Genomic DNA, 15,055 nt, shown 5'->3' on the forward strand with positions numbered 1-15,055 from the left:
ATCCAATTTTGGGTTGGAAAGAACTGGTGCCTACCCCAGCAATAATGGACATAAGGATGGATCTAAAAATGAAAAGTAGACCACAGAAACAGTAGCACTGCTCTGATGCTGGGTGCTGCCAGTTTGCAAAACTGAGCAGAAAACTGCGTATGCAAGGTGGTCTGCCATGAAAATGAGTGTGGCTTTACAGCAAGTTTAGTTTTTATGCATCTCAAAGTGAGCATGGAAACTGGCGTACACAACATTTTTGTGCATATGCACCATTTATACGTGAGGCCCCAGGTCCCTGCTTTGATCCCAAATATATAACTCATAGATTATAAACGAGAATTGTAGAACTTAGGTAATGATCAGTCCACAAATCTAAATGAACAGGGATTGTACAATTTATTTTCAGGAATTGACTCATTCATGAATCTAAATGAGCAAGAATCGTGCAACTCACTCTTGGATAATGATTCATTCACAAATCAAATGAATGAGAATCATGCCACGCATTCTTGAGTAATGATTCTTTCATAAATCTGCATGAATGAGAATCATGTGACTCCTTCTTGGGTAATGATTTCTTCATGAATCTAAATTAACAAGAATTGTGTGACTTGCTTGTGGTTAATGATTCAGTCACAAATCAAATAAATGACAATCAGGTGGCTCTTTCTCGGGTAATGGTTCATTCACAAATGTAAATGAATGAGCATCATGTGACTTGCTATTGGGTAACAATTTTTTCATAAATCAAATAAACAAGAACCATGAGACTCATTCTCAGGTAATGATATCTTCATGAATCTAAATGAATAATAATCATGTGACTTGCTCTCGGGGAATGATTCATTCACAAATCAAATAAACAACAATTAGGTGACTCATTCTCGGGTATTGGTTCATTCACAAATGAGAATAACTGAATGAGAATAAAGTGACTGGCCCTTGGGTAATGTTTTTTTTTTACACAAACCAAATAAACAAGAATCATGTGGCTCATTCTCAGGTAATGATTCGTTCACAAATCTAAATGAACAAGAATCGGGTGTCTTGTAATGATTCATTTCAAACTCAAAAGAATTAGTAAATGCAGTAAATGCACCCAGTATAGGCAATGGGACATAAAAAAGTGAATGCTAAAGTAAAGAAATTAGAAGGACATTTTTATAAGGCTGCGGTGGGCTGGCACCCTGCCCAGGGTTTGTTTCCTGCCTTGCACCCTGTGTTGGCTGGGATTGGCTCCAGCAGACCCCTGTGACCCTGTAGTTAGGATGTAGTGGGTTGGAAAATGGATGGATGGATGGATTTTTATAAGATTTAGTTTTGTTTGATGTATTTATTAAATGTACAAAGGAACATAAAGTTATTAGTTTAATATCAGTTATTATCAATTCAAATAGTGAACTGACCAAAACCAAACAATACATTCTAGTATTCTAGGCTAGATTATTCTAATGTTCTCCATAAGTCTGGGCCTTTCCAATCCAGAGCAGCCTAGCCCCAAACTCAAGATGCAGGTTTATGGCCTGCACAGGCCCAACAGTGAGACTTTAAAATTAAAGTAAATCACTAAAGGGCAGTGGGGAAACCATAAAAAAAAGCCTCTGGCCCATAGAAAACAAAACAAAGTAGCCTAACCCCAAACTCGCCATGCAGGCTTATGGCCTGCACAGGCCCAACAGTGGAGTTTTAAAGTAAAAAAATATCTACAAAAGGAAAAAAGGCAAAGCCATAAAATAAAATATTTGACCTACAGAGAATAAAACAAAGCAGCCTTGCCTCAAATTCAACATGCAGGTGTATGGCCTACACAGGCCCAATTGTGGGACTTTAAAGTCAAAAAGTATCTACTAAAGGAAAAAGGGAAACCACAATGACAATCTCTGTTCCACAAAGAACAAAGCAGCCTAACCGCAAACTCGTCATGCAGGCTTATGGCCTGCACAAGGCTAATAGTGAGGCTTTAAAGTGAAAAATATCCACAAAAGGACGGAGGTAAAATGGTACAAAAATCTTTGGCTCACAGAAATCAAAACAAAGACCCTTTAATATTTAAGGATTTATTAAGAACTAGCAGAATACCCGCGCTTGGCAGCGGAGAAGTAGTGTGTTAAAGGAGGAAAGAGAAAGAAAAGGAAAAATTTTAAAAATAACGTAACATGATTGTCAATGTAATTGTTTTGTCACTGTTATGAGTGTCGCTGTGATATATATATATATATATATATATATATATATATATATATATATATATAGCAAAATACCAGCGCTTATGCGATGTGTGTGTTAAAGAAGTTATGAAAAGAACAGGAAACATTTTAAAAATAATGTAAGATGATTGTCAAAGTAATTGTTTTGTGTATTTGGCGCAGCGTCACAAAGTTTTTCGTCTAGCTGCATCAGAAAATGTACCACTGACGTCTGACACGCCTCCTTTTAGTGTTTCTCACAGCTTGGATTGCTGCTGTCATATATATAGATATGAAGATCTGTATGTGTATATATATGTATATATATATATATATATATATATATATATATAAACACACATACATACATACATACATACATAGATACATATATATATATATATACATATATATACACATACAGATCTTCATATCTACATATCTATATACATATCTACATATACACATATATATATATACATACCTATCTACATCATATATACACACACATACATACATACATACACACACATTATATATATGTGTATGTATGTATGTGTGTGTGTGTGTATATATATATATATAATGTAGATAGGGGTGTGTGTGTGTGTATATATATATACACATACATATACTTGTGTGTATGTTTGTATGTGTCTATATGTGTGTGTATAGCTTTGGTCACTGAGTGCAAGGGAAAAATAATAAAATATAGTCTATAAGTTATTAAACAGTAAAACATTAACGTTTTAAGAAGTACAGGTACATTGAGCACTACTGGAGTGGTTGGTAAACTACATTTTAAAGACTGTGTAACACAACAGGTAAGTAACTAACAGCAGCTAAAATGTATATGGATCATCTCTCAGTAGTAGATCCCTTTTGAAAGCGCTACGGCGGCTGTGGTATAGAAATTACATTTTCCATGTGAACGTTCAAATTTGTGCCTCTGGTAATGTGCCTTACCGGCATTTAAAGAAAATTAGTTTTGTGTCCTCTGCAGTGTTAAGAGAGAAAGGCTTTGGTTTGGGATAAAAGGAAAAAAGGTGTAAAGAAAGGAAAGTTGCCTTTTTCTTTTATATAGTATAGAGATGTGTTCGCTGGCGTTATGATCGCCTTTTGGGGACAGTCGGTGGGTCTTGTGTAGACTGGTGAGGCGTCCCGCCATTAATCGGTTGTGATGGCACTGTCAGTCCTCCACTCGTGTGCGTGTCTTCATAATCCGAGCTGATGACCTCATAATCGTATCGTGCAAAAGAAAGTGTGAATCGCCTTAATATTATTTTGCGCGGTGTAGAAAAGGGGTCCGTGTTTGCACTTGTCTGGGCTATAGCGCAGGGGAGGATGAAAAAATTAAAAGTGCTCACTTTGACTTAAGGCAGAAGCGCAGTCAGCGTCTCAAAGGCGGCACAGCTATGCGCTGGCGCTGGCTGCTCGACTTTTGCTGGGCAGGAGACCCCAGTTTTGCAGACACGTTCATGATATCAAAAGTCTCAGCGCTCTTTGGAGGTCATTCATATATATATATATATATCAAAATACCGCGCCTCGCAGCGGAGAAGTAGTGTGTTAAAGAAGTAATGAAAAAGAAAAGGAAACATTTTAATAATAGCGTAACATGATTGACATTGTCATGAGTGTTGCTATCATATATATGCCTGCCTAAATAAGTCACCCTCGCTTTGCTCTTACTTTTTGACCGTTCATTTAATCATGGCTAATGGCGGAAAAATTATAAAATGGAAGGAGGATGGCTTTACCAAAACAATTATTGATGGCGAATCGATTATTCATAAAGCTTGAATTGGTGATCTGTTTTCTGTGTTAACCTCATATTTTTCATACTTCTTCTCAAACTAAGGTGGTGCGAGGGTAAAAGGAATCGGGATGCGCTGATCAATGTAATCGGTGTACCAGGAAATCATGCATTGACAAAAGCTCCCCTTTGCTTGTAATGCAAAGTGTGATTAAATGCATTATTTTTAACGTTATGGAGCACATGCATCGAAGCTTCTCAGCTGTGCTTGTGCTAAGAAAAGGAAAGATTTTAAAAATAGCGTAACACGATTGTCAATGTAACCTTTTGTAAGTAGTGCCTGGAGGATTCAGTGTGGAGAAACTCTAGAGACAGCGTGTGTATTAACTTGTGGATTTTTCTGTGAGTATTTGGTGGCAGTCTGACGAAGTTGCTTCGGAAGACGGCGTTAGCCGCGGAGCTCAGCTCAGAGCGAAATGAGGTGAATGGGAGGGAGATGATGGCGTGACTCCCCACCGCCTTAACTGTCAATCCCCACAAACACAGTCTCGGAATTTGCATAAGCACACCCCTTCACCTACAATTTTAACTTAGTTACAAAGTGATCAAAACTCGTTTATATCCTGTCCTCTCATTAAACTTGTATCCCGCATTACCTGTGGGCATGTGAAACGCCAGCGGTAGCCTGTCTATGAACTTAATTTAAAGTTTAGGTTTACACCTTGCTTTCTTTCCGAGGTAGCAGCACTCATGAATATGGTAGTATATGTCACTCGCTCGCTTCTTATTGTTTCACTGCCTTCTCAATTATATAATGCATGTTTTCTTAAGCGCTTTTTGGAGGTCTTCCTGGTTTTCTACCCACTGCGTTGACAGTCAGTTCACGTGATTACGTGGGAGGCATGATGATGTCACACGAAACTCCGCCCCCCCACGTCTTTCCAGCTCAACTCCATTACAGTTAATGGAGAAAAATACCTTCCAGTTATGACCATTAGGCGTAGAATTTCGAAATGAAACCTGCCCAACTTTTGTAAGTAAGCTGTAAGGAATGAGCCTGCCAAATTTCAGCCTTCTACCCACACGTGAACTTGGAGAATTAGTGATGAGTCAGTCAGTGATTGAGTGAGTGAGTGAGGGCTTTGCCTTTTATTAGTATAGATTCAAGAGAATCATACAAAGGAGAATACCGAAAAAGGAGAAATGAAAAAGGGACAAAAGTTTGCCTTGCTAGCAAATTCAAGATAAATATAACAATAACACTAACTTTTAAATGAAAACAAGAAGTTGAGAAGCTAGGAAAAGCAACATCAAACACCAAAATCAAAAACCAAAGAACTGGAGAAAAGTGCAATTCACAAGCAGCCATTCTTTGGACTGTCGTTGTGTAGAGTTGATACCAACATGGTGAAAAAGCTCCCCAAAAACACCCACAAACCATCTGACAGTCATGTTGAAAAGCGAGTTCCATTCCATGGTTATGTAGTATGAGTGGTGCGGGGCTTCCTACAGGGACACACAGCGGACGTCTTAAAAGAAGGTCATTTGCTACCATGCCAAGTAGCTGGCAGGGCGTCCCCTACAAGGGGGCTTTTGTCAGGGCTGGATGGCAAAGAGCCAACCTGCTCGTAAGGCCGCAAGTGACACATTTCTAAAGCCTTTCAGGAATGCAGGAATGGCTTTCAACAAAGAAACCATAAAATCATAATAAGCAGTTGTGTTTCTTGGTGCGCTTGTGACGCACTGAGGAAACCGCATGTAAAACAACTTGTGGTGGGTCTCCCACTTCAGAAGACATGCTGACCAATTTCTAGACAAGAGGTTAATACAACAAATGCTGACTCTGAACTAGATAAGCAAGTTAAAAGATGGATGGATGGAAACTAGTCTGGTCTTCACCATCACTGGCACTAAAAAGCAAACATGATGTTCACTATCATAAAAGGAGACCACCTGAATAGCAAAGGAACACAAAGATCAGGAGGCATCCGACTGGGGTAGTGGGCTAGTGGACTGGACACAGGGCAAAATGGTGGTGTAGTGGGTAGCACTTCTACCTCACGGATCAAGTGCTCTGGGTTTAAACCTCACACCAAATCATTGTCTGTATGGAGTCTGCATGTTGTCCCTGTGTCAGTTTGGGTTTCGTTCACATCCCCAAAGTTATGCAGGTTAGTTTAACTGAGTCTAAATTGGTCAGGGCATGTGCCCACTAATGGACTGTCACTAAGTCCAGGGTGGGTACTGCCTTGTGCCCCGTGCTTTTGGGATTGGCTCTGGCCATCTTAATGACCCATAGCTGGAACAGGCTGGCTTGAGACTATACAGTATATAAATACATACAAACACACACACTATACAATAGTAATCTATACTATTATAGAGTGTCTGTCTTTCTGTCTAGATTATACATTACATCACTGTCCACCTAGATCTTATATAATGCCTTTCATATCTATCTTTTTTATGTAATATACAATTGTATAGTAGCAATCTATCTATCTATCATATAGTGCCTTTCATATCTATCTATCTATCTATCTATCTATCTATCTATCTATCTATCTATCATAAAATGCCTTTTATATCTATGTATCTCTCTATGATATAGATTATCTTTTCAATCTGCCTAAACGACTCATTATATAGTGCCTTTCAGATCTATCTATCCATATACTGTATATTACCTTTTGATCCATCTACTTTATCTGTTATAAAGTGTCTTTTACATCTATTTTCTTTAAACATTTCTATATAGTTCCTCTCCAATCTATTGATCTATTTAAGTATGAAGTTTTTTTTTTTTTTTCTCTCTGGACATGACACAACAATAATCACCTTATAAACTTAAATATTAAAACACGTTCAACACATAAATGCATTTTTGTGACTTTTATCCCCTAATACTTATTGCATTGTATGAAGAGAAGAAAAAGTATGTGTTTTAATAAAATTTCTCTTCTACAAAAAAAAATATCTTCTGTGTATAAGAGGCCTATGTGACTGCCTCTGCTAGAATCCATCACACTGCATGTCCATCACTTACTGGGCACTACAGTAAAGAATGGATTAACCATTGAACGAGATGAAGACAGAAAGATGCCACCCAAGATCCATGACGTGATGAGCATAAATCTGTGTGTGATGTGAGAAATTAGAGATAGGAGATCCCAGTAAACATGGACAGGCAGAGCAGCTTTTGTGGTCAGTAACCCGATCAGATGCCATGCCGTGGCTGCTCATCTGACGTCACTCCACTCCCCGAGGACGTAACAACACATGAAAATGGAAAGTGTGATTTAGTGGATATGCATATCCCAAGAAAAGACATGGAAAGTGGCACTCACTGGGTCCCACCCGGGGGCAGATATTCCAGTGGAACTCCTTTCCTCTTCCAGATCGAATCTCCTTCTTTGTCCCCATTGGGGTGGGAGTTTGGCAGTTTTAAAATTAAATGGGAAGTATGCTTTGCATTTTTATATATATAGTTTAAAAGGCCATTACATTTGTTGTAATGATACATGAAATTAACTATTAGAGCTCTCCTTTGTTAAATGCCCAGTCTTAATGTCTCTCCATCTTTATTTGTGTGCACTCTACAATGGACTGGCATCCCATAAAGTTGGCACTGACTTTGCACTTATACTCAGTACTACTAACCCTCAGTTGGTGGTTTCTGTAATGGATGGATGATTAATGATAAATAACGCAGTTCAAAAGGAAGTGTGTGTGTGGGTGGGTCAACATTCCATTGTACTGGAAAAAAAGTGCACTTTGCGACTCACCAGGGTCTAATAAGAATACTGACATGGGAGATATGAAAGGCAGTAGGATATTTATTTAGATTTTTTTTTTCTAAAAAAGCAGCATAAAAAAACCTGAGACCCCCATGTGGGATTCTGCGGGATCGGAAACTGAATGAATATAAAGAAGTCACTTCCATTTATTCTCAGGCTCTTTGGCCCCCAAGTGAATTACTGCAAAGAAGAATGTAAGCAAATGTATGTGAACGTTTATTTTATGAAGTAAATTTCAAGGATTTGTTAAGTGAAGTCCCCCAGAATACACATGGTTGCTAAACATAGACTACAATAATTAAAACTAATATTGACTTAGCCAAAGTTAATGATAATTTAAATAGAGTGTGATAAAAACAAAATCCTGGCAAACAGGACTTGTCATCCAGGATGGGAGAGTAGCATGGCCAAGCAAATGTGAGTTATGCTCATGAGCACCACCCCTGTAAAGAAGACAGGGTGTCCCTTCACTCAGCTCCTCCTACAGCACTCGCTGAACGGCCATCATAGACTCTCTGTCTCTTCTTCTCATTCAGGAGAATTTTTTTTAGCACTTTAGTAATCCATGTCTTGTTGTTTGGAAAGCTACACAGTTATTGAAGGTACAATAAGGTCAACGCAGCAGCACAGAAGTTCACACAGACTGTGATGCAGCGACTGAGCCCCTCAATGTTGTCTCCATGTGATTCGCACTTTATCCAGTTTGTTTTTATGAAGCAGTCATTAAGAGTGAGTTCGGCTTTCTTGATCTCTTGTCAGACTTGGTGTGCTTTACTCAAAGACATCTCAAAAGGCATGCAGGTCCACAGGGGACACCAGCTTTTCATTTTGTCACTTTCAGGAGGCAGAAGTGCTGTTTGATTATCATTGGCTGAGCTTTCAAAGTAGCAACTTCCTTTTAAAATATGACGTGCCTTATGGACACAGTAGGATTTCAGCAGTGACATTAAGTTTATTGGATTAACAGAAAATATGCAATATGCATAATAACAAAATTAGACAGGTGCATAAATTTGGGCACCCAACAGAGATATGACATCAATACTTAGCTGAGCCTCCTTTTGCTCCTTTGAGCCTCTCGACGCTGTCCTCCTGTAGCCTCTGATGAGTGTCTGGATTCTGGATGGAGGTATTTCTGACCCCATTCTTCATTACAAAATCTCTCCAGTTCAGTTCAATTTGATGGACAGCCTGCTTCAAATCATTCCATAGATTTTCAATGATATTCAAGTCAGTGGACTGTGACGGCCATTCCATAACATTATACTTCTCCCTCTGCATGAATGCCTTTGTAGATTTCCAACTGTGTTTTAGGTCATTGTCTTGCTGGAATATCCAACTCCTGCGTAACTTCAACTTTGTGACTGATGCTTGAACATTATCCTGAAGAATTTGTTGATATTGGGTTGAATTCATGCGACCCTCGACTTTAACAAGGGCCTCAGTCCCTGAACTAGCCACATAGCCCCACAGCATGATGGGACCTCCACCAAATTTGACAGGAGGTTGCAGGTGTTTTTCTTGGAATGCGGTGTTGTTCTTCCGCTATGCAAAGAGCTTTTTGTTCTGACCAAATAACTCCATTTTTGTCTCATCAGTCCAAAGCACTTTGTTCCAAAATGAATCTGGCTTGTCTAAATGAGCATTGGCATACAACAAGCGACTCTGTTTGTGGCGTGAGTGCAGAAAGGCCTTCTTTCTCATCACCCTGCCATACTGATGTGCTGAATTGTAGAACGATGTACAGATACACCATCTGCAGCGAGATGTTCCTGTAGGTCTTTGGAGGTGATCTGTGGTTGTCTGTCACCATTCTCACAATCCTGCCTCTTCATATGCTGCTCTTGTATTTTTCTTGGCCTGCCAGACCTGCTGGGTTGGTTTAACAGCAACTGTGCCTGTGGCCTTCCATTTCCTGATTCCATTCCTTACACTTGAAACTGGCAGTTTAAACCTCTGAGATGGCTTTTTGTCGCCTTCCCTTAAGCCATGAGATTCAACAATCTTTGTTTTTAGATCTTCTGAGAGTTGCTTTGAGGATCTCATGCTGTCTGTCACTCTTCAGAGGAGAGTCAAAGGGAAGGAAGCACAACTTGCAATTGACCACCTTAAATACCTTTGACCACTCATGATTGGACACTCATGTCTATGAAGTTCAAGGCTTAACAAACTCATCCAACCAAGTAATCAGCATTGAGCAGTGACAGGCATTCAAATCAGCACAGTGACAAGGGGGCCCACATTTCTGCACAGCCATCTTTTCATATTTGATTTAATTTCATACAACTAAATACTGCGTCACTAAAAATCTTTGTTCAGAAAACACCGCAGTACTCCGATGTTCCTAGGAAATTAAAGACATACCACTGTTATCTTTTTTGTTGAAAGCAGAATCAATTATTATGCAGGCTGAGAGGGGTTCCCAAACTTTTTCATTTGACTGTAGATAGATAAGATAGATAGATAGACACACAAACACCAGAATGACTAAAAATGAATAACAATGAAAAATAAAGATGACCTCTGACTTGGCAGTCCCAATCCAAGTGAGGCGTTATGTAGTTGTATTGCCAATTAGTATAAAGGAGCCCCCATCACATGTCTTAAGACACTTCTGCTGAAGGATTTGTTGGCTGAAAGTTTTCAGTGTTGGTGTATCAGAAAGGGGATGTGCAGCATTGTTCATAATGGCAGTCAGTTTTGACTCCATTCTCTCCTCCACTACAACCTTCAGAGGGTCCACGGTGTGTCCCATAACTGAGCCTGTCTTTTTAATTAGCTTGATAATTAGGTGGCCCTCTCTTGAAGTGATGTTACCAGCCCAGCACACCAAACTGGCCATCACAGAACTGTAGAAGATTTGAAGAATGTCATTACTTACCTTAACGGAGTGTGGTCTCCTAAGGAAGAATAGTCTGCTCTTCCCTTATTTCTATACTGTAGTTCCTGTGTTATGAGACCAGTCCAAACTATCATTGATGTGAAACACCGAAGTACTCGTAGAAGTGGACCACCTCTATATCCACTCCCTAAATACTGACTAAGTGTAGAGGTCCTCTGATGCTGTGAAAGTCAATCACCAGTTCCTTGGTTTTGCTGATGTTAAGTTGCAGACAAAGTTCTCCCCTGATTCCTCTCTTTTGTCTCATCTCCCTTATATGTGACACATCCATGCTGGTCGCAAGTGCTGTGTGGTAAAAGTGACGTCAGCTGCAGTGTTAACAGCACACTACACTTGCACAAGACAATACAAAACGTGAATCGTACAACACAATGAGACACAATCTTGTATCACCTACTAAACTGCCACAACACAAGACCATACATCATTGGTGCAACACAACACGGTACAAAAATTGAGTCCCCATCCAATCGGCTGCCACTCAAACATGAAGCTCTGCCCAGCTTGCTGCCACTCAAGTATCTGGCCCCGCCTACCACACTGTCATTGAACAGTTTAGTCCCATCAATACATTTCTATAATTCAATTCAAATCGTCAACTGCACAACATAACACAACTATTATATTATATTGTAATGAGGATGACTTGTGTTCTGCACCCTTTTTATAACGTCCACTGCACACCCAACCTACCTGGAAATGGGTCACTCTTTGAACTGTCTTTCCCAAGGTTTCTTCCAATATTTTTCCCTATACAGGTTTATTTGTTGGGAGTTTTTCCTCATCTTCTTAGAGAGTCAAGGCTAGGGGGCTGTCAAAAGGCAGAACCTGTTAAAGCCCGTTGCGGCACTCCTTGTGGGCTATATAAAAATAAATTGTATTGTATTGTACTGCATCTCCCAAATCACTGGCATGCAGCTGTGCAGACCCCCACAATATCCTGTTATGCATAAAACCCACTTAACGAATGGCCGCTGGATTTCGTACTCTGCATTTTTTCCATGTTGGGTTCTTTTCTTTCTAGCAGAGAGGATGGTTGCAACAATAGATGTGGTGAAGCTCTTCCTGATCTGCATATAGCTGTCCCCAGGTATCTGATTGAACATCGATGACCTTACCAGCTCATGTGCCTCATTGGTCTTAATTTTGTCTTGGGCATGGAAATCACCATACAGACAACCTTGACTTTATAGTGCCTGTCATTCCAAGAGTTTAAGAGTTTACATTAATGATTCTCCATTAGATAGATAGATAGATAGATAGATAGATAGATAGATAGATAGATAGATAGATAGATAGATAGATAGATAGATAGATAGATAGATAGATAGATACTTTATTTATCCCAAGGGGAAATACACATACTCCAGCAGCAATAATAGCAATATTAAATTAAAGAGTGATAACAACGAAAGTATAACAGACAGACAATAATTTTGTATAATATTAACGTTTACACCCCCTAGTGGAACTGAAGAGTCGCATGGTGTGGGGGAGGAACAATCTCCTCAGTCTGTCAGTGGAGCAGGACGGTGACAGCAGTCTGTCGCTGAAGCTGCTCCTCTGTCTGGAGATGATCCTGTTCAGTGGATGCAGTGGATTCTCCATTATTGACATTATTAATTAGGAGCAGGAGCAGGTGAAGAAGCCCACTTGGGTCAGACATGAACTGGCAACCATGAGGCAATGCCAATCAGACCATAGAACAGAGTGCTCTGTTTACTGGTTATGACCAAAATGTTTATTGGTCTGGCATTCATCTTTTAATATAGTGCCTTTCACACTGAGCTCTCCTTTATAAAAGCAGTCAAAGTAAACACGTGGTTATGTAAAAGAAGCAATGCACCATCTTTATATTCTTTGTTCTTTTGATTTTTTTTACAGGAAAAACGGAAAAGGCAAGCAGAGATAGAGGAGAAGAGGAGACAGCTGGAAGATCTCATTTTGCAGCTACAGCATCTAAAGGTGAGGACTCGGTGCAGCTGTGACAGGCGAGGGACTCACATTACACACATGACCCGACCGACCCACCGACGGGATTCCAAAAAGCACTCAAAGTATTGGATTCCGTATTTTAAACTCTGCGTAACTAACTTGAGAATAAGTCAGGGGACCTTTGACTTAATGTTTTCTTGACCTCAAGAAACTCTACAGAGTTCACCTGTTCAGGGCCAAGACCCCTCACCACCACCACCACCACACACAGCTTTGGCAATGTCATGCCAACACTTCTAAATTTGACTGTCATTACATACAAGACAAGGAGATGAATCCAATACCATATTGCTTTTGCCGTGTTCACACTTGTAAACTTGTAAAAACATTTGTAAGTTTTATTTTTAGGTTCATGTTTTGTGTATTTGTATGCAGTGTCCAAAGTTACTGTAAATATAATGATATCAAACTTGCTTATCCTGTTCAGAACATAAAAAAAATGGCAAATGAGAGAAGACCATTCGGACCATCAGAGTTGCTTGTTTAGCTCATCCTCATTCTTAAAGATTCTCAAGGTTTGTGCTTCACCTCCATGGCTTGTTAGTTTTCTCCATGTTCTTTGCATCAAGCAGTGTTTCCTGGCTTCAATCCTAAATGTACTTCCCCTTAATTTCTACTGATGTCCTTAAAGTACAGGATTCACTGTTAAGCTGAAAGAATTCTGCTGGATTAATTTAATCATTACAACAATCGGGATGAGAACAGGCCGCTCAGTCTAACAAAACTTGTTAGTCCAATCCACTTAATTCTTCCAAAATAACATCAATTCAAGTTTTGAAAGCCCCTGAAGATCTCCTGGCCACCACACTACTTGGTCACTAATTCCATGTGTCTGTGGTTCTCTGTGTGAAGAAAAACTTCCTAACGTTTGTGTGAAATTTACTCTTAACAAGTTTCCAAATGTGTCCACATGTCCTTGATGAACTCATTTTAAAGTCACCTTCTCGGTCCACTGGACTAATTCCTGTCATAACTTTAAACACTTCAATCAGGTCTCCTCTTAATCTCCATGTTCTTAAACACAAAAGTGTTTAAGGCTCAGCTCTTGTAACCCTTCCTGCTAACTCATCCCCTGTAGCCCTGGACTCAGCCTTGTCGCTCTTCTCTGGACTTTCTATAGTGCTGTTATGTCCCTTTTGTAGCTTGGAGACCAAAACTGCACCCAGGACTCCAGATGATGCCTCACCGGTGTGTTATACTGCACTGTTACTGTTGTACTGCACACATGAAGGCACTATATAACCTAACATTTTGTTAGCCTTTTTAATGGCTTCTGAACGCTGTCTGGCTGTTGATAGTATCGAGTCCACTACGACTCCTCAATCTTCTCATAAGGGGTTCAAACTTCAGATTTTTTATTTCTACGTGTAATACTTTACATTTACTTACAATAAACTTCTGCCGCAAGTCTGCCCAGGCCTGTATGTTGAAAAAGTCCCTCTGTAATGATGCAATGGATCCTTGATGATCTGCCAATCCACCAAAGTTGGCATCATCTGCAAACTTAACCAGCTTGCTATTTATATTCCTATTAAAATCATTCATAGATATTAACAATAGTAGCGGCCCTCGTACTGACCCCTGCTGGGCACCACTCTTAACATCGGCCAATTCTGATGAAGTTCCTCACACTTCCTCTTCTTCCTGTGTCTGAGCCAATTCTGCACTCCTCAACACACCACACCCTGAACTCCCACTTCTTTTAGTTTGATGCCCACCCTCTTATGTAGTACCTCATCAAATGCTTTCTGAAAGTCCAGATAAATCATATCATGAGCTCCACTTTGGTCGTATCCTTTTGTTGCTTCCTCATAGAATTCCAGCATGTTAGTACAACATGACCCTGCTCGTCTGACCCCATGCTGACTCTTCAGTAAAACTCCCATTCCTGTCATGTGTTGCTCAGTCTTCTCCTCAATAATTATTTCCATTAATTTTCCTGTGATGCATGTTAAGCTTACTGGCCTATAGTTTCTTGGATCTGCCCGGTCACCCTTTTTATATAACAGGATAATATTTGCCATTTTCCAGTCCTTTGGAATTTCCCCAGTGCACAGTGACTTCCTAAAAATATGCATCACACGTTTTTTTTCTGTACTCACTAACCTCCTTAACAACCCAAGGATAAATATTATCTGGTCCTGGTGATTAAATTCTGAAGACCTGGATGAGATCCCCATGCATTCTCCCCTGCTCGACACTTAACAATTTTAATTCTCTGAGCCTTTGAGAGCAGGACATGTTCTTAATTCTTGGGAATTTTGGTGCATAGGCAAACTTTGGAGGTATAGAGCACCAGTCCATCACAAGCCCATTCAAGCACATCCTGAAATCACCAGATTAAGTAAACTGCATGTCTTTGATTGAGGAAAACCCAGTCTGACATGGAGATAACATACAAATTCCACACATACAATTATTGGAAATG

General features: G+C 39.8%; 1 protein-coding gene across 4 annotated transcripts in view; it reads left to right on the top strand.

Moving 5' to 3' along the window:
* LOC120533077 (A-kinase anchor protein 2) overlaps positions 1-15,055 on the top strand; it is a 312,165-nt gene that overhangs the window by 92,558 nt on the left and 204,552 nt on the right. For all 4 annotated transcript variants that reach the window (XM_039759731.1, XM_039759729.1, XM_039759730.1 and 1 more), the window contains one exon: positions 12,517-12,597. In XM_039759731.1, the coding sequence (XP_039615665.1) occupies positions 12,517-12,597 (81 nt within the window). The remainder of the gene's footprint in view (positions 1-12,516; positions 12,598-15,055) is intronic.

Source organism: Polypterus senegalus, chromosome 7, assembly GCF_016835505.1.
Source record: "Polypterus senegalus isolate Bchr_013 chromosome 7, ASM1683550v1, whole genome shotgun sequence".
In the NCBI taxonomy this organism is placed as follows: domain Eukaryota; kingdom Metazoa; phylum Chordata; class Cladistia; order Polypteriformes; family Polypteridae; genus Polypterus; species Polypterus senegalus.